General features: G+C 51.0%; 7 protein-coding genes across 7 annotated transcripts; 3 read left to right on the top strand and 4 right to left on the bottom strand.

Annotated features, from left to right (window-relative positions):
* Positions 1-74: 74 nt before the first annotated feature.
* On the bottom strand, positions 75-2,019 carry DSM5745_11049 (putative C6 transcription factor; the record flags this gene model as incomplete). Its single annotated transcript, XM_026753065.1, has 3 exons — positions 75-340; positions 403-1,476; positions 1,527-2,019. The coding sequence occupies 3 exons, from the start codon at positions 2,017-2,019 to the stop codon at positions 75-77; spliced, it is 1,833 nt and encodes a 610-aa protein (XP_026598388.1).
* Positions 2,020-2,714: 695 nt separating this feature from the next.
* Positions 2,715-5,042, bottom strand: DSM5745_11048 (fungal specific transcription factor domain-containing protein; the record flags this gene model as incomplete). Its single annotated transcript, XM_026753064.1, has 3 exons — positions 2,715-3,915; positions 3,968-4,863; positions 4,911-5,042. 3 exons carry the CDS (start codon positions 5,040-5,042, stop codon positions 2,715-2,717), a joined length of 2,229 nt encoding a protein of 742 aa, XP_026598387.1.
* A 936-nt stretch (positions 5,043-5,978) lies between these two features.
* Positions 5,979-6,533, bottom strand: DSM5745_11047 (SDR family NAD(P)-dependent oxidoreductase; the record flags this gene model as incomplete). Its single annotated transcript, XM_026753063.1, has 2 exons — positions 5,979-6,386; positions 6,441-6,533. 2 exons carry the CDS (start codon positions 6,531-6,533, stop codon positions 5,979-5,981), a joined length of 501 nt encoding a protein of 166 aa, XP_026598386.1.
* A 622-nt stretch (positions 6,534-7,155) lies between these two features.
* Positions 7,156-8,351, top strand: DSM5745_11046 (NAD(P)-dependent alcohol dehydrogenase; the record flags this gene model as incomplete). Its single annotated transcript, XM_026753062.1, has 3 exons — positions 7,156-7,423; positions 7,479-8,011; positions 8,076-8,351. The coding sequence occupies 3 exons, from the start codon at positions 7,156-7,158 to the stop codon at positions 8,349-8,351; spliced, it is 1,077 nt and encodes a 358-aa protein (XP_026598385.1).
* An 841-nt stretch (positions 8,352-9,192) lies between these two features.
* On the top strand, positions 9,193-11,217 carry DSM5745_11045 (sugar porter family MFS transporter; the record flags this gene model as incomplete). Its single annotated transcript, XM_026753061.1, has 7 exons — positions 9,193-9,255; positions 9,324-9,375; positions 9,428-9,659; positions 9,736-9,984; positions 10,074-10,772; positions 10,834-10,964; positions 11,018-11,217. 7 exons carry the CDS (start codon positions 9,193-9,195, stop codon positions 11,215-11,217), a joined length of 1,626 nt encoding a protein of 541 aa, XP_026598384.1.
* A 325-nt stretch (positions 11,218-11,542) lies between these two features.
* On the bottom strand, positions 11,543-12,439 carry DSM5745_11044 (uncharacterized protein; the record flags this gene model as incomplete). Its single annotated transcript, XM_026753060.1, has 3 exons — positions 11,543-11,902; positions 11,957-12,198; positions 12,253-12,439. 3 exons carry the CDS (start codon positions 12,437-12,439, stop codon positions 11,543-11,545), a joined length of 789 nt encoding a protein of 262 aa, XP_026598383.1.
* Positions 12,440-13,605: 1,166 nt separating this feature from the next.
* DSM5745_11043 (uncharacterized protein) lies at positions 13,606-17,226 on the top strand (the record flags this gene model as incomplete). The annotated part of the gene is made up of 7 exons (XM_026753059.1): positions 13,606-13,613; positions 13,773-13,998; positions 14,045-14,107; positions 14,152-14,439; positions 14,513-14,768; positions 14,821-14,947; positions 14,994-17,226. The coding sequence occupies 7 exons, from the start codon at positions 13,606-13,608 to the stop codon at positions 17,224-17,226; spliced, it is 3,201 nt and encodes a 1,066-aa protein (XP_026598382.1).
* Between the last annotated feature and the right edge of the window lie 910 nt (positions 17,227-18,136).

Below are 18,136 nucleotides of genomic sequence, written 5' to 3'. Positions count from 1 at the left end.
AACACCACCCATCTATTCCATTCAGCTTCCTAGAACCAGCACTAAAGACAACATCTTTCAGGTCATTCACTAATCTAACCCGGCGTCCAAGAGCTATTCTGAGGCCCCCCCGAGCTACCAAACAGATTCTGAATCATTAACCCACCAGCCGCATCTAAGAACTCCGCCCCGAACGATCCTTGGGTGTACCGGAAATTGTCCCCAAAGCCCTGCCCAAACGGATTATACAACGCCGAGTTCTCGCCCCAGGCAGATGGTGACCAAGGCAGACAAAAGGGTCCGGTTTGCGACAAGGAGAAGGGATCGAAACCTCCCTGAGAGGTTCGTTCATGGCCATGCTCTGTGGTAGAGTGCATGAGTTAGCTATGCGGTTATTTGGTAACAAGGGAGGAAATAACCTACCGAGGACCTTCTGGAGAACGGCCCTAGCTCGAAGAGCCATGTCGTGGGAAGACCCAAGACTCCCCAAGCAATCGACCGCACGCTGTATATGGTTCCTCCAAGAATCGGCAAGAGGATGGGTGGGCCCGTATACATAGCATGTGGCCTGGACAAAGCTTGCAGTTAGGAGCCAGCAGGTCGCATACCAGGTTAGACCTCGTTGGCGGTTATCGGTTGATTCAAGGAAGCCACATATCGAAGTTACGCACATATCCGCAGCTGCGAGACATGAGGCAATTGGACCGGCGGAGGTATCGAGCTCGGATTTAGACGTGATATTCTGGAAGAGGAACGGCCGGTTTATGACGATTCGAAGATGATATGACCTCCAGAGAACGACTTGCCTCGGAATATCGAATTTCGGATCAAGATAGACGTCCGTATTGAAATGAGAGGGGAGGTCGTTGTGCCAGGAGGAAATGCGCTGCTCCAAGTCCTGGGCTTTGGCCGGGGTCGGGAGATGGTGCGTTAATAGCTCGACTTGTATGGCATTTGCGATCTTGGCTAGTTTGACTTGTGCAATCAGACAGGACGTTATGGTTGGACCTGTCGAGCTTTCAGGTAGCTCCTCCATATCAACAGCTAGATCGTGATCGTCCACGTTAGCTGGAAGTCGAACATTGACACCGACAAGGGAAACTGCCGGGCGCCCTAGTATCAACTGAACGCCTGAGACGAAGATGAAGAGCGTCCACCACACTCGCCGCCGAACTTCCATTGTGAAGGGCGATGTGCTGGGCATCCCGAACTCGCGATGCAAGCCAATTGCCAGAGCCATACTGAAGCCGATACCGACTAAGATGAAGGCTGCGTTAGGCTTGTTTCGCTTCTGCAGATAATTGGCCATCAGAACGATTGCCTGAACGTAGCTAAGGGACCCTTTCTCCAATACATCCATTGACAGGTGCTTTCGCGCCTCCTTGAAGAAAATTATGTCCATCTTCGTCCCATTAGAGTCACCGGCAAATGCACCTATCGCGAGAACAATGTTATACAGCAACGGCCATGATCCGTCGTGAGGTTTGGCCAATGCACCTGACGGCATTAGAACCGTCACATCATCGTGACTATGCCTGGAGACTCACCGGATACCCGTGCGCGAAATGTGCCCTCGTGTAAAATCGGATATGCAGGGTGGTAGAACGTGAAATAGTCATCGAGGTAGCGGGCAATCTCCGATTGCTTTTTCGGTGGTCCAGATTCAGAGATATCGTCATCATCCAGAGACGAAGCCGGGACGAAGCTACCCAAGGGGATATAAAGAGGGAGCGACTGCAGGAACTTCATTGCAGCTACGCCAGATTGTGGGCCTGTATAGCCGGCTTTATGAGGGTCTATAGTCAAAAAGCCCATGCCATCCGTCGAGTTGTCGAAGTCTTGTGACTCGTCAAACTCGTAATCTTCTGCATTGCTGTGCTCGGCAACACTAGTGGGCGGTTGTTCAGTGGAGTGCGTTAGGTCGTGGTGATGCTTGGCCTTCTTCGGCATTGCCGAAGTCGAGTCGTCATGTTGACGAACGGTACGAAGAGCTTCCTGGAGGTCAACAGATGGGAGGTAAGCTGCCCAGGCTTTCTCCATGTCACGTATCAAACGTTCGCAATCCTGGATACGCCTGCAGCGCTAGTGAGCGGTATATCCCGGGTGAACATTTAGGGCCAAGTACCTTTGCAGTTTTGAGAGCTGGTGGGATGGCGACGAGTATCGGCATGGCTTTGCATCCCTCGTGCAATTCAAGCAGTTCTCATCACCAGAGCAGCGGATTTTCCTGCGACGGCATTCATCACATGAATAAGTTTTGCGAAGGATATGTCGTGATCGAGATACAGACTCCATGTTGCGCAACTCATGTATACCAATAAGAGTGAGGTTGCGAATCTGCGAGAACTTCGCTATCCATAATACATCACGAGCCTCGCTTCCAAGTACCAAGGACGCCAAAAGTTTGACAGCCCACTACACCAGCCTTGACTTTGAGCTTTGTATAGCCACTGCTGATGTTTTTGGATTCGGTTTCTTTTCAAGCGGTGGGCATGTTGGTCTTTGGAAAAGTGGCAGGTTGTTCGAAGAGGAGGCCTGGTTCTCCAATCACGGTGCTTCCACCGAAGAGTGGACCGCTGCTCGGCATGAGCCCGAAGTATAGAGCGCCACCCCACCTGTGGCCATGGTCAGGGACCCTCTATTTGCACATCTCAGTTCGGCAATGCACATACGGGTTGTCCCTAGTGGATAATTCCGTCACGCAAGTTCCATACCTTTGCGCCATACGGTGAGGCTTAGATGGCCAAACCGATGTCTGTCCTTGCCCACCTGTGTCCTTCTACCATTGCTCTTCGTCTTTGACGAATTTCGTGATGGGTGACGGGACGGCCACGGGCTTGTGCCAAGGTGCTTCGCATAGCCTGACAGAAGTCTCGTAGGCATCTATTATCTAGAGTAACGATGCAGGATTCGGTAGCCCTAATCATAACCTCGCAAGCAGTCAAGAACGGCGCCCCTGCTTGATCTTGTAGATGCTCGAGTATAAAGAGGAAGTAGAAGCCGGCTTGAAGTAGTTGAGCACCGAAGAGCTCAGGCATTAAGTTGAATTCGGAGTCAAATTTCAATATCTGTCGCATAGACTCGGCCGCTTTGAGCGCATGCGGTATACTAGAGGCAAGACTCGAAGACAAACCCAAGGAATCTTGAGCTTCTGTGAGCGAGTCCGGACCCCATTTACCATTTTGAAGGATGTGCAGTACGTCGATGTAGAATGATGCGTACGAGGCGATTGTCTGCGTAAGCCAGGAGCGCGTCTGGGCTTGCGAGTGTGGTACCGTGTCCTGGGCTGGAGGCGCAGAGGATGAAGCTTTGAGTCCATTGCGGCTGGTTGTAAAGCTGTGAAGGCTGGCTTCGTACTGATCCAGCTGCCCAAGCACTTCATGATGCTGAGTCTCCCATGCTCCCTCTCCGAGGATCTCCGAACCAAGCATAGGGTGTGTTCTGGCCTGATTAATGTCGAGCATCTGACCGGCAATGGTCATAAGGGGCAAGAAGAATCCGAACAGTGAAGGTCCATGACATGTAAAGTCCGGAAAGATACGCCGCACATTTCTTGATTCTGATAACACACAGTGAGGTCCTTTGAGGTTCGGACTGTTGCTATGTATTTTCCCAGCCTGCCAGGCTTCTTCGTCGAGTGGGAGGAGTAGGTCTTTGCTGTCGGAATCCAAGAGCATAAGAGGTCGATTATGGCATAGCGAGAGGTGGCGATCCATTATGTACAGCAACCACCAAGCCCTGCGACGTTCCTCACGTTGTTCTTCTGTTATTAGGATAGTCGACTCGTAGCTCCGAGCGCAGACGCAATTTAGGGGCATTCGTGTAGAGGGTGGAGGGTCGCCTGGGAAGCAAACTGCTTTGCTGTCTAGGACCAGTATCGTTTCTATCTCTCGATTCAGCTCGAGTTCCCGTGCGAGTGTAAAAGCTGTATGCCACCTGTACAATCCTTAGTCGGTAGAGCCTCCTATGCATATGTATAAGAACGAACCATTTCAGACTGTGTGCTTTTTGATCGTTCAAAGAAAGTATGGAGGCAATGTGAGCATAGGTGATTACGTCGTCCAAGGACCGTGTAGGGCACTCAAGGCCCTGGATGCTGTCACTTGATGCAGGATATAATGTAAATTCAGGAAAGCCTCCAGAACCAGTAGTAGAGCAGAAAGTCCCACTAGCCATGTGGCCTCTCCAATCAGAAGACCCGTAAGCTGAAGACCTTATCAGCTTCATGGTAGTCAAGCCTAGAAACTGAGAAATCCTCTTTAGGTCATGGGCCGGTATTGGTAATGAGAGCGCGTGATCATCCGACGAAGCCGCCCATAGCATGCTGGCTAAAAGTGCTGGGCTACTTGTGCGGTAACCTGCTCTGGTCAGGAACTTGGCTTTCCTCAGAACGTAGCAGTGTATGTTGTGGTAGACAGGCTGCATTTGCGTGGGAAACGCGCTGGTAAAGAAGAGCTCGAGAAGGCGACAGGCTAGTTCCGAAGAGAGCTTCGCCATAATAAATGGCATCAAGGGTTCTAAGACGGGGTATCGCAAGGTTGCTATAGGAGCATGAGGTCCGATAGGAGGCCCGACTGCGAGATTGGTGAGGATGGAGGTTTCGTGATCGGCGATGTCTGCAATATCTAGCAGGTCTAAAGGAGATGGGCCGTGGACGAATCCAGTGGTTAAATACTCAGTAAAAGATGGCGACACGTCTTGAGTCAACAATGTATCCGCTATGGCATGAGACTTTGACTCTGGTCCCCGTGCGAGCCACGGCATGCTCTCAAGCGACAACGCATCCTCAATACCAGGGCTCAAAACAGTCACATCGGGTGCATTAGATGAATTTCGAGAATTTTCAGGTGTCTGCACACTTGGCGCCACTGTCGACACTGTGGACTGTGTATCAGACGAAGATGGGACTGTGTTTGAAGGGCTTTTGATACAATGAACCCTTGTTGTCCCTGAAGCGTCGATTTTCGGAAGGCGCCCTCGCTTGCGACGCACTCGAGTGGCCTCGCACCGAGTTCCTTTATCAAGGCACCTTGAGCAGGGGAACGCCCGATCGCATCGGACATGATTGGCATGGCACCAATCACAGGCTATTCGGCTCCGTGTGTGTCGTTTCGCCTTTTCCAGTGTGGATGGAAGCGAGTCTGGTTGCTGTGAAGGGTCTGTTTCTGGCTTGCCCATGTTGGGTAGGATGCTTGAACGTAGAAGGAAAAGGCGAGGCAATCAGCAGAGAGGTAGGCTGGAGAGAGATAGTAGAGGCCGCATAACGAATGACCTGTGCAGATGCATTTTGTTAGACCGAGCCCCTACTTGCAACCTGCCTGGGCATGAGCAAGTCACTGGATGCCGAGCACTTACTGGTATGATGCAGATGAATGGAAAGCAAGTGTTGGCGATTCCAGGTCGGGAGAAAGCGAGGCGCTGGAGCTATCGGAAAATGATGAAATGCGAATGTAGTGAGCGGAACTATCGCCGAGTCCGCTGTAGAGGTGCTGATCCACAACTCGGGGGAAGACCGCGGGTGAGGTCCGAAGTTGAGGTGGACTCAGGACCAATGCAGGCGTGACGACCGACAGATGTAGGCTGTAACCTTGGGGATGCAAAGGGCTCTCAGTGCAAGCCTGGCTCTTCCACGGAAGCTTTCTTCAGGAGTACGCAGTGAGTATGGTAGACCCGTATGCGGTTATACAACAAGGTTTGTGAATTTGTATATCATTCCAAGTCATCCAATCGAATCTAGGTATACAGGATGCCACCGTTCGCACAGATAACATCCCCAGTAACCCATCTTGAGCGCTCTTCGGAAAGAAACGTGACTATATCGCCAATATCCTCCACAGTGCCACATCGCTGTCCCGCCGGAACTTTCTTGTTCTCCTCCTCCATCCTCGCCAAGTGCACCGGCCCTGCAGCTTGATACATGTCCGTATCAACAGGACCCGGATTCACGGCGTTGACCGTGATACCATACTTATGGCCGAGCTCAGTTGCCCAGACTCGCGTCAGGCCTCGACGGCGGCTTTACTGGCTGCGTATACAGATTGCGTAGGATAGCCGCCCCGGGCTGAGATGGACGATAGGTTGATGATACGCCCTCCTCGACGAGTGAATGGCAGCACGGCTTGGGTCATGAAGATGACCGCCTTGACGTTCACATCCATCAGTCTCGTATAGACTTCTAACGTTACTTCTTCGAGCGGTCTGTTGTCGCCGAGTCCGGCGTTGTTGACTAGGATGTCGATATGATCTGTTTTGAATGCGGCTAGGGTAGCTTGGATAATAGCATTCGGGCGCGATGCGTCTGTCACATTGGCCTGGATTGAAACGACTTCCCTGTTGGCTCGGCGGAGTTCGTCGACTAGGCTATCTGCAGCGGCATTTGACGATGACGAGACATAGTTGAAGGCGACCTGCGCAGATTAGTGCCCATTCGGCAAACCGTAGAATGACAACAAGCATCTCACTTTTGCGCCTTCTTTGCTTAAGCTGCGGACGATGCCTGCTCCTATTCCTCTCGCACCCCCAGTGACAATAGCGATCTTCCCTTCTAGAGACATGCTGATTACCTGACCGTGGTGAAGCTATCGTCCGCACCTGTGGCTTTCAAATTCGGTATATTTAAACAGAAACGAGAATATCAGCAGTGGCCGCGGAGAACCATCCATTGACTTGGAGGTGACTTCCGAGGTCATCTGTGTCCACCGGGATCCTCTTGGCCTGGAACGACTCGGCATGCCGCCGCGCCACACTCGGGGCTATCTCCGGACCCCTAGCACGGACATCCTGCCACCCCAGAGAATCCACCAGAAGGCGGGTCTCGTGATGTAGCTATTTGTAACATTGGAGAAATGTGGGGTAATTTCATGGCTGTGATCTTCCTCTCGGTTGTCCAGTTGTTCAACTCGGCGCCTCGGGACCTCGTTCTGCTGCACTGCGGAAATCCTCCGAAATCCACATCCGCATGGAACTTCGGTGTATTCAAGCTGACCCCAAAGTTTCTTCGGCTGGGTCAGCACATTCTCCTCAGTCGCTAGCCAGATGACCATCTCGGGGACGACCCGTGGGGTTATCCTTTCTACATTAAACACGTAATCAGGGCCATGCCTCGCCTATATAGTTAGAGGCCATTCCAAGCTTCTGTACTGACACAGACACAAAGCACATTACATCACCGTCACCATGGACATCCTTCAGAAGAAGCCCCAGAACATTGCCATTCACACAAGTCCGTCTCATGACTTGCGAGTGGTTGACTGCGAAGTCCCCAAGCTTGCTTCGGATGAGTGCCTGGTCCATGTGCGTGCAACAGGCATCTGCGGATCTGATGTTCATTTCTGGAAACATGGCCGTATTGGCCCCATGATCGTGACGGGAGATAATGGACTTGGGCATGAAAGTGCCGGAATTGTCCTGCAGGTTGGCAACGCGGTAACTCGATTCAAGCCCGGTAAGGCCATCCCCCAGCCCTATTTTCTTCGTGGTCTTTTGCTGAACGGGGAAAGGCGATCGGGTTGCTATGGAATGCGGTGTTCCCTGCTCGAAGCCAACCTGTGACTTCTGCCGCACCGGTAAGTATCACGCTTGCCCGGATGTGGTATTCTTCTCTACGCCTCCTCATCATGGAACTCTGCGAAGATACCATGCCCACCCGGAGGCCTGGCTTCATCGCCTCCCCGATCACGTCACCTTTGAGGAAGGTGCTCTCCTCGAGCCTCTCACCGTTGCACTAGCTGGTATTGACCGCTCCGGATTGCGTCTGGCTGATCCTCTGGTCATTTGTGGTGCCGGACCCATTGGCCTCGTCACCTTATTGGCGGCCAACGCCGCTGGCGCGGCTCCGATTGTCATTACCGATATTGATGAGAACCGTCTTGCCAAGGCCAAAGAGCTAGTGCCCCGAGTGCAACCGCTGCTAGTCCAGAAACAGGAGACATCGCAAGAGCTGGGAGAGCGCATTGTGAAGGAGCTTGGACAAGAGGCAAAGCTGGTTCTCGAATGCACGGGTGTGGAGAGCAGTGTTCACGCGGGAATCTACGTAAGTTAGGCTGTTGCGACGGATGTACCCCCGAAAAACCTGACCCTAACCCGCGTCATGGCAGGCAACCCGATTCGGCGGAATGGTGTTCGTCATTGGTGTTGGCAAGGACTTCCAAAACATCCCCTTCATGCACATGTCGGCCAAGGAGATAGATCTGCGATTCCAGTACCGGTATCATGATATCTATCCCAAGGCAATCAGTCTGGTCAATGCTGGGCTCATCGACCTGAAGCCTTTGGTGTCTCATCGATACAAGCTGGAGGAAGGACTCGAAGCCTTCGCTACTGCCAGCAATCCAGCTGCGAGGGCCATTAAGGTGCAAATTGTGGATGAATAGAGGTTAATGATAGAGTGAAAAAAAAACAAGTCATTAGAGTTCATGATTCACCTCGTATTGCTGTAGACACTATGCTCAGCTACATAGTAGTGACATTACTGTTTGGACTACGGAGTACGCTGTCGTCAAAACATGCGCAGGCTAGGCGAGATCATGTGCCACACTATACCTACCGAAGCCGAGACCAGCTGCCGCGTGTTTTCCCGGTCCGATCCCAGGAACTTTCAGTGACTATTTCCGAGGACTCGTACTCTCCCACATTACTGGTCTAGATACACAGACCATCTTGATATTCTCTCCTCATCTTTCAGCAGTGATGAAAAACCGGTAAATGCGTTTACAAAGAAGCGCCGTCGGCCCGCCGAGTGTACGACTACGACGGGGCAGCCATGGACCGGCGACGGCTGTTTCTCCGTGATTGGTTCGGAGCCTCGGAGGTGGCTACAACTGGGTCAGGGGCAGCGACTACAAGACGGACAGGTCAACATTAACCCCTATGGAGACATTCAGTACTCCAATCATATCCTTCTACAGCCTTGATATTATGATGCCTCGCTTCACCCGGAGACTCTGTGACGCCCGTGGAAAGAAAACGAAGAATACGACATCACAAGTGATGATGACTCTCGCCCATGCTCCGGATTAGGGCTATAACACTACCCCGTCCGGGGCTTAGCAAAGTGGAGCCAGCGTGATCTGGGGTTGTACGGAATCAAGTGCACTATTATCATGGTAGCTCTATATAAGGCCTTCTCCAGACGGGGGTTTGGCTCGTCCAGCGCAGCATCTCACACTTTCTAAGGTTCTGAGCTGTTGATTTCATTTGATACCCCTTTCACTCATGGCCTTGACGAAGAAGCCCTACTTTGGCTTCACAGGGGGATGGCTCACCTTCTGGGTCTCCGTGAGTTATGCTCCCTTGGCTATACTGTTTATCTTGATGACTTGGTGCTAATTTAGTTACGAATACAGCTCGCCTGCGCCACTGATATGACGCTGTTCGGATACGACCAAGGTGTCTTTAGTATGGGACAGACGGGCTTTTTCGTGATCCCAGAAAACTAACGTACTCACAGGTGGTGTCGTTGTTACACCGGACTTCCTCCAAGTCCATGATCTGGCTGGACCTTCAAAGACCAAAATCCTCTCAACCGTTACCGCCATCTACGATGTCGGCTGCTTCTTCGGGGCAATGCTTGCCTTCACTGCAGGTGAAAGACTAGGACGCAAAAAGACAATTCTGCTTGGGTGTACAATCATGGCTATCGGGACTATCCTTAAAGCATCATCCTACAGTCTGGCTCAGATGTTCGTTGGTCGAATTGTTCTCGGGCAAGTTAAATCAGCAGATTTCTCGACATGTAGCAACTAACAAGAGATGCAGTGTCGGCAATGGTCTGAGTACGGCCACAGCACCGGTCTGGCAAACGGAAACTGCACAGGCAAAGTGGAGAGGAAAGCTGGTCATCCTGGAACTAGGGCTCAATGTTGGAGGCTACTGCCTTGTTAACTGGATCAACTACGGCTTATCCTTACACGAGGGTGGCATTGTATGGCGACTGCCTATTGCGCTTCAACTCTGCTTTATTATGATTCTGTTCACTACAATTCCGTGGTTACCAGAGTCTCCAAGGTGAGTTTGGCCCATACGTTAAACTTTGGACACAGTCCAAACCACACACTGCCTCGAAGCACAAAGTCTGACGTATCAACAAAAACTAGGTGGCTCCTATCCCACGATCGCGACGACGAAGCCATCGAAGTCCTCGCATGCATCGATGCCATGTCCCCCGAGGACCCCTACATCAGAACCCAGTACGACGAAATCAAATACAGCATTGCGTACGAACGAGAGAACGCCATCCCATGGAGAGACCTCATCCGCAACAAATCTGACAGCACAAAGACCCTCCGTCGACTCCTCCTCGGAGCAAGCACACAAGCCATCCAGCAATTCCAAGGTCCGCCCTCAGTCAACCCTTGTATATACCCCCTGCCTACCTCCTACCCACTAACATCACATCCGCGTCCAGGAATCAACATAATGAGCTACTATCTCCCAACCGTCCTAATCAGTTCCGTCGGACTCGACAATTCCATGGCTCGCCTCTTAACAGCTTGCAACGCAACCTCCTACTTCATCTTCTCCTGCGTCGCCGTGACCATGATAGAACGTTTCGGCCGCCGCGGCCTCATGCTGCTCTCCGGATCCGGTCAGTTCCTGTCATTCCTAGTGATAACCATCCTTCTCCGCTTCGCGGAGACAGATAAAGTCTACGGTACTGCATCCGTTGCGTTCTTCTTCCTGTACCACGTTGCCTTTGGAATTGGCATGCTCGGCGTGCCATGGTTGTATCCGACAGAGATCAACTCGCTGCCCATGAGGACAAAGGGTGCGGCCGTGGCGACGGCGACGAATTGGTACGTTGTCTACACTTTAGCCCTTATTCCGGATGGCAAAACTGGCTCTGACTTTTAGAAGGATGACAAACTTCGCCATCGTCGAGATCACCCCTATCGGAATCCAGAACATCGGCTGGCGCTTCTGGATCGTCTGGACCGTACTGAATGCAGTCTTCTTACCGATCATATATTTCCTCTACCCAGAAACAGGTTTGTTCTTTACGTACCAGGATACACACGGCGTGCAAACTAACCGATTTCAGCGAACCGCACCCTTGAGGATATCGACTTGTACTACCGTTCCAACCCACCGCTCATTGTGACCAAAGATCCGGACGCAATTTCGGCAAAACGTCCGCTTAAGTATGTTCAGCGTGAGGATGAGGAGGTCCGGAAGAGAGCCAAGGATGCTCAAGGTTTTGCAACCAAGTCCGATGGAGCTTCTGTGGAGCACTACAACTGATGAACATTTACAAGTCGATGCTGGTTTTCTATTGCAAAAAGAATAGCTATCTCGGCGCTGCAGAACTTCAAGTTCTTGATGTATTTGACGAATACCTATGAGCAGTGATTATATGGCTGCACTTTTACAGCATGCATTATGATAAAGAAAAGGAAATCTGCATAAAGAGGGATATCTGGAGACAATAACATGCAAGGATAAAACAAATAAGAATCGTATACCAAGTCAATCGCTAATATGGTGAACAAGCCAACGCCAATTTCTGATGCCTCAAGCATCAATGGTCGATTTTACAAGACACGACTCATCTTTACCGGACCCTCACTTAAATACGAGAGGATTCTTGCAAAGCCGGATGATGAGCGAGATCTGGGATAGTGACCCCCGACGAATCCCGCGAATACTTCGAAGAAGGCGCATAATCCACATGGCTAGGCATGGGCATTGTGGATGCTGCATTCCTTGGCGGAGAAAACTTGACAGGGAATCGAGATAAGCTGGCTGTCGATATGCGTCGAACAGGGCTCGGCGAGTTGTATGAGGGCAGAGTCTCTTCTCGCTTGTAGCTCAGCTGAAATGAGCGCTGGCTGCCTGTTCGCGAGGCGACCTTTTGCGGCGCGACGGCTCCGTATACGCGGACATGACGTGCGCTGATACCCACATCGCGGTCTGCGAAGGCGAAGTTCTGTATGTAATTAGCAACGGGTACATGCCAGGAGATTGGAAAGGTTAGACTTACTGCCGCGACATTGAGGACGCTGACGACAATGGCTAAAATTCCCGCCGAAATGATAATTCGCCAGAATGTAAGACCCAGCTTTTCTTGGCTTGTAGCCGGTTTGTTGAGGTCCCCCAATGCTCCAATTCCGAGTATCAGCATTGCACCTGCTAGCGAGAGGAATCCGGAGTTCTCGCCAAGGGATGGCCAGTGCCGGTCGAAGTAGGCGCGGAAGAAAGGAAGTTCAGAGACTAGAAGGAAAACTGTGTCTGTTAGCATATCTATATTAGAGAACTGGAATGAACATGGATACTCACTGGAGATGCCAATAGCTATAGCATGCACAACAGCTTCGAAGAAGAAGAAGCTGGTCAGAAGGTCGATCTTGATCAACATGACCACATGGGCAGCGATGATGTCGAGGAAGACGATGATGTTCATGGCCCGCACGGCGTTAAGGATCACATATCCCGGACCAGCCAGGGACTCTTTCAGCGAAGCCATCATGATCGCGGTGGGTGTTGAAAATATGAAAAGGATGCAGCGAGCAGAGGTAGTATGCGGGCTCTATCAGCACTTGGGCTTGTGCTCCGGATATATCTGCGTAGTCCAGTGAGTGGAAGAAAGGAATCAAAGGCCGACCAGCAGCAACCTGACGAAATGAAAGGAAACGAAAGTTAAGGAGAGAAAGAACCACAAAGGTTGTTGGGCGTCAAGAGAGGAAGGACAACTGGAGAGGAACTAACGGCCGCTCTGCCCGGGCAGGTGGGCGCTATTAATCCAACCCAACGCCCATTGTGAGGCTATTGGATGAATCGGCAAAGGAACAGACACAATGGGCTGAAAAGGGTCTGAAACACTTCAAAAGATCCATTGAGAGCTGAGCTCCATTGACTTTGGCGCCGAAAGGGTTCCTTGTGTTTCTTTCTTGGACCGGGTCTGACGCCGGAGTATGCGCTGCAAGGATCAGGGCCTTGAATGTTTAACTTCTAGCAAGAGCCTCGCAGTGCCGGGGTATCGCATCTTCCAAATCATATTGATAATCAAACCGTCAGTTCGGGTACGGATGGATTTGTTGCAGGATCGAAGTTGGAGAGAGGATGGAGTGGAGGGGAGGACGCGGTTGCTTGCGCGATGAAACCCAGCGCCAAACGATTGGCCCTCGATCACTGCCCTCCGTCCCTTTGAAGATCTTCGGGCGCATTGTGAATTGCCCTTTCATTTGTTGCTTGATTTTGAAACGATCTCAAAGCCTAGCTTGGGCGCTTAGCTCCCTGGCATTGAAGGGTCTTTGATTCTTGGACTCTTTCTTCGTCGAGTCTTCAAAGCCAGCCCAGCACCTTGCACCTTGCTAGCATGAAGTCATCATGCGACCCATGGTTGGTGACCTGTTATTGAATTACAGTTGCTGTCTCTTTGTCGACAAGGAGGAGAAAAGGAAACAATGTTGTTCTCGTTATGCGCCCGTAGAGGGCGCAGCGCCAAACAGCTGCCAATGACCGCGGCAAGGCGCTTCGGGTGTCCGCCTATCAAGGCAGCCGTCCGAGATTTGCTGCAATTGGGTGTCTAAAGGTGCAGTGGGAAGGTAATTGCTTAAATATGCATAGGTGCCCTTTTACGACCATGGACGAAACCTCAGAGACGGCCCTTTCGAGGCTCTGTACTATCAAATGCCATGGTAAGCTCTCCTATAGTAGATTGGGCCAGACTAACGTGCTTGAGACTGGCTGCCCGCGGTCTGACACTTTCTTACGCACGCTTGTGCCAGGCAAAAGCCCTAAAATCGAGTGAGACTCTGCTCCGACTACGGCGGATTGGCGTGCTAATAGTTGGTTAGTATCATTGCCATCCATGGCCTTAATCCCAAGAACAAAGAGCGCCATGCCGAGCGGACATGGGAGCTGAATGGGAAGATGTGGCTGAGGGACTTTCTTCCCAATCAGCTACCTCAAGCCAGGGTGATGCTCTTTGGATATAACTCCAATGTCAGCATCCAATCTTCCGCCGCTGGCGTACGGGAGCAAGCACAGAACTTGCTCAGTAGGCTATGGCTTGAAAGACAAGTAAGCGATCTCTACTTTTATACAAGTACAGATCTTGATCAATTAGGGCTGCGAGTCTCGACCTATTATCTTTATCGCTCATAGCCTTGGTGGTATAGTGGTCAAGGAGGTATGCATTATTATTCTCTCTCAAACCCAGCCCTAACTTTTCAGGCACTTGTACAAGCCAAGCTTGGACACACCTTCGAATCCATTCGAACCGCAACCTATGGCATAGCGTTCTTTGGCACCCCTCACCGAGGCAGCCATTTGGCGAAGATGGGAGAGACCCTGGCAAAGGCCGTCAGGGCTTTCCTCAGAACCCCAAGCAACACTTTTATCAATTCCTTGAAAGAGAACGATTTGTATGCCAATGAACTTTCAGCAAATTTTGGGCAACTGTTGGAAGACTACAAGTATATAAACTTCTACGAGACTCTGCCTCTGAGAAGTCTTGGAATCGTACGTCGGGCGCAAGCGTCCTTTATTACTCTCTTTGTCGCCATTTCGCTGATAAATCTATCATCTGGCTTAGATTGTAGAGAAAAAGTCAGCAACACTCGGCCTCCCTGATTCTCGCGAGCTCACGGTAGCTTTACTTGGGGACCACGAAAGTATCTGCCGATACATCAGTGAAGACGACGACAACTACAAGCACGTTTCCGGTCTCATTACCAGGTTTGCTGCTATAGCGATGAAGGAGTGCGAAGAGGCGTCTCTCTTTGGAGATTCCAGCGCAGAATCGACCCTCGCCGGGCTGACTCTGGTCGAGCACGTCGAATCAAAGATATGTAGGCTGCATCGATCTCTCCCCAAGACAATCCAAATTGCTGAGCGTGATAGATATGATTCCATTTGGGCGGAACACAAAGTTCGTCGGCCGAGAGGTTGTATTCGATCAACTCAAGAGTCTGGTCCTGCCTATTGGGACGAACTCTCGAGTCGCGCTTTTTGGTCTAGGTGGTGTAGGGTGAGTCTCCTTACAACTTCCTTCTAGATATGTACTAAACGATTAGAAAATCCCATGTGGCTATTGAATTTGCCCACCGAATCTCGACGGAGTTCCAAGCGTCGGTGTTCTGGGTTAGCGCCAGCAGTATTGATCGCTTTCGTGAAGGGTACAATGCGATCTTCGACGAGCACATTGCTTCGGACTCGGACTCGGATACGAAATGCGACAAAGCCGTTCGTGTCAAAGAATGGCTCGAGAAAGAACATGATGAATGGGTGTTGATCATTGACAACGCCGATGAAACATCTTTGTTCGAGCCATCCCAGCAGGGAAAGCAGGGCGAGAACCATTCAACTCTAGACCTCATTCCGAACTCACAACGTGGAACGGTTCTTGTTACGACACGAAATCGAGCAGCCGGCGTGAAATTCACAAAGGGGGCAGCGAACACCATGATCGAAGTCACCCCCATGACTGCCGAGGAATCAAAACTCCTTGTCAAGAATAATATGATAGACCACGTTCTAGAGGAGTCCGAAATGGACAAGCTCTCTGAACTACTGGGCTATTTACCCCTGGCTATCGTCCAAGCCGCGGCTTTTATGCAAGAGAACACGATGAGCATCGGGGAGTACATCGAGCTATACAACGATAGTGAAGAGACAAGCATGGATCTCCTCTGCGAGCCATTCGAGACTCTGGGACGAGATACTGGAGTCCCCAACGCCGTCGCTACAACGCTAATTGTCTCGATCGACCAGATCAAGGAGCGAGACCCTAAGGCTGTGGAGATACTGCAGCTCATTGCATTCCTGGATAGAAACGAAGTCCCCAAGAGCTTGGTCCAGCACAGGATCAAACGCGCGTTGGATCTGACGAAGGCGCTCGGAACCCTAAAGGCATTTTCATTAATTGTCCCAACCGACGGAAAGGGGAACTTCTCTTTCCATCGACTCGTGCAATTGGTCTTACGGAAATGGCTCATCCTTGAGAGTGTCTATGAAGACAAATCGATACAAGCTATGGAGCTCCTGGATGAGGTATATCCTGATGCTACGTTTGAGAACTGGGGTATCTGTGCGGCCTACCTGCCTCACGCTCAATCTGTTCTAGCCTTGATACCTGAGGTACAGGGGGAAAGCAGGAAAAAGCGCATACATATGCAGGAGGGAATTGCCTACTATCTGTGGTCACAAGGCCACTACAAAGAAGCCGAAAACTTGGACAGTTTGATAGTCGAGGAGAAAAAGCGGGAGTTTGGTCCTGAACATCCCGAGACCCTGAAAAGCATGACCGGTTTGGCTGCAACATACCATGATCAGGCAAGGTGGGCAGAAGCAGAGGAACTGGACTCATTTGTACTTGAAGCGAGAAGAAAAACAATTGGCTCCCGTGATCGCCTGACGCTCACTACTATGGCGAATCTGGCAACGACATATGTGTCTCAAGATCGAATGGAAGAAGCCGAGAGCCTTAGAGTAGAGGTATATGAGACCTCAAAATCAGAATTCGGCGAAGACGACGAGGACACGATTATCGCAATGACCAGTCTGGGAACGCTGTATATCGACATAGGGAAAGTTGAGGAAGCAGCTGTGTTAATCCAGCGGGCCCTAACTTGGAGGAAGAAGAAGCAAGGACCCGAGCATAAAGACACCTTAGTATGTTCCAATACTCTTGCTAAGGTCTATAAAGCCCAGGGCAAATTGCAGGAAGCCGAAGAACTGGCCTCACAAACCTTGACGATATCAGAAGCTGTCCTGGGCCTACAACATCCTGAAACATGGATCAGAAAGACGGTTCTAGGTGATATCTACTTGGAACGGAGGAAGCTAGACGTGGCCGAAAAGCTGTTTGCGCAGCTGATTGAAGACATGGAGAAGGGAAAGGCACCTCGCTACGATATCCTGGAAAGGATATTGCGTCTGGCGGACGTCTACCGAGCAAAGGGCAACGAAAGGGAAGTTGTGAAACTTGAAGGCAAAGCCCTAGCTGGAAGCATGGAAGCGCTAGGGCCTGACCACCCGTTCACGATGCGATGCTTATATTTCATTGCAGTCACACACAAACAATATGGGAGGGATGCTGAAGCGATCCGGATAATGACCCTTACAACTCATAAAGAGGAGAAAGTGCTGGGACCTTACCATAACAGTACACTTGACTCATTTCATATGCTGAGGGAATGGTGTGGCGATGATGGGGCTATACAGAACCTCCTGGATATAGAGGCAGAAGGGGCAGAAAACCCAGCCAGCTGGGAAGAATGGACTATGATTGAACGGCCAGGAAAGTAATGATAGCGCGTGATGTAACATCAATGCTGCTATCAAAGGTATAAGGTACCAGGATGATAATGATGTTTGCGCGTTAACTATAATACATTTGTCAAGCAAGGCTGATTGTTTATGTGCCAGGGGTTGAATAAAACGCCGAAGCTAATTCTTGTGATTTCAATCTAGACCAGTGAGCCACGTCCGCTGGACAGAATATAGACTAGTGCATTCCTTTCTCAGGTTCTAGCCAGTCTAGCCAAGGATATATATTCAGCCGTACAGAATAGCGCGCCAATCAAAAGCAAGCAAACCCTGACACGGTTTTCAGCGCCCCAATCTCACCTATCCTCCTATCTCCGTCCCTTGAAGCGAACCCCAGCGAAGGCTATACACCCCGATTCTTCGAGCAGCAGCCGCATCGAATTCAGGCAAAATGACCCGCGGAAACCAACGAGATCGAGACCGCGAGAAGCAGCGCAAGAAGGCCGAGTCAGAGGTAAGAATCCCACCACCGAGTCTCTCCACGCCCTCCCAACGCTCGATCTCTAACGGATGGCCGTATAGAGGTCCGGCAATAAACTCTCCGGGACGGCCTTTGCGCGCAAGAAGGAAGATGACGCTGCAAAGATGCGCGCGAAGCAGGCAGCGGGTGAGTCAAGTTCTGACATTTGGTGCTTGTTGTTGTTTCGTTGTTTTTCTCTCCTGCGCATCCCTGGACGGCTGAACAACTCGGGCGATTGATTCGTTATTGAGGCTTTGTTATTTGCTGCTGTGTTCCCATGAAAGTTTTGAGTTTTGTTGCTGACTGCTTTGCTTTTTCGCTTCTAGCCGATGCGAAGAAATCCGCGGAGGGCCTTGCCGGGGGGAAGAAAAAGTGACACCTGCTTTGCGCTGTGACGACGCACGCTATATACCTTTTGCCGAACCTGCA

This window comes from Aspergillus mulundensis (assembly GCF_003369625.1).
Source record: "Aspergillus mulundensis strain DSM 5745 chromosome Unknown scaffold_18, whole genome shotgun sequence".
NCBI classification, from domain to species: domain Eukaryota; kingdom Fungi; phylum Ascomycota; class Eurotiomycetes; order Eurotiales; family Aspergillaceae; genus Aspergillus; species Aspergillus mulundensis.
Note: the sequence above shows the minus strand (reverse complement) of the source record. Positions and strands in the feature narration are given on the sequence as shown.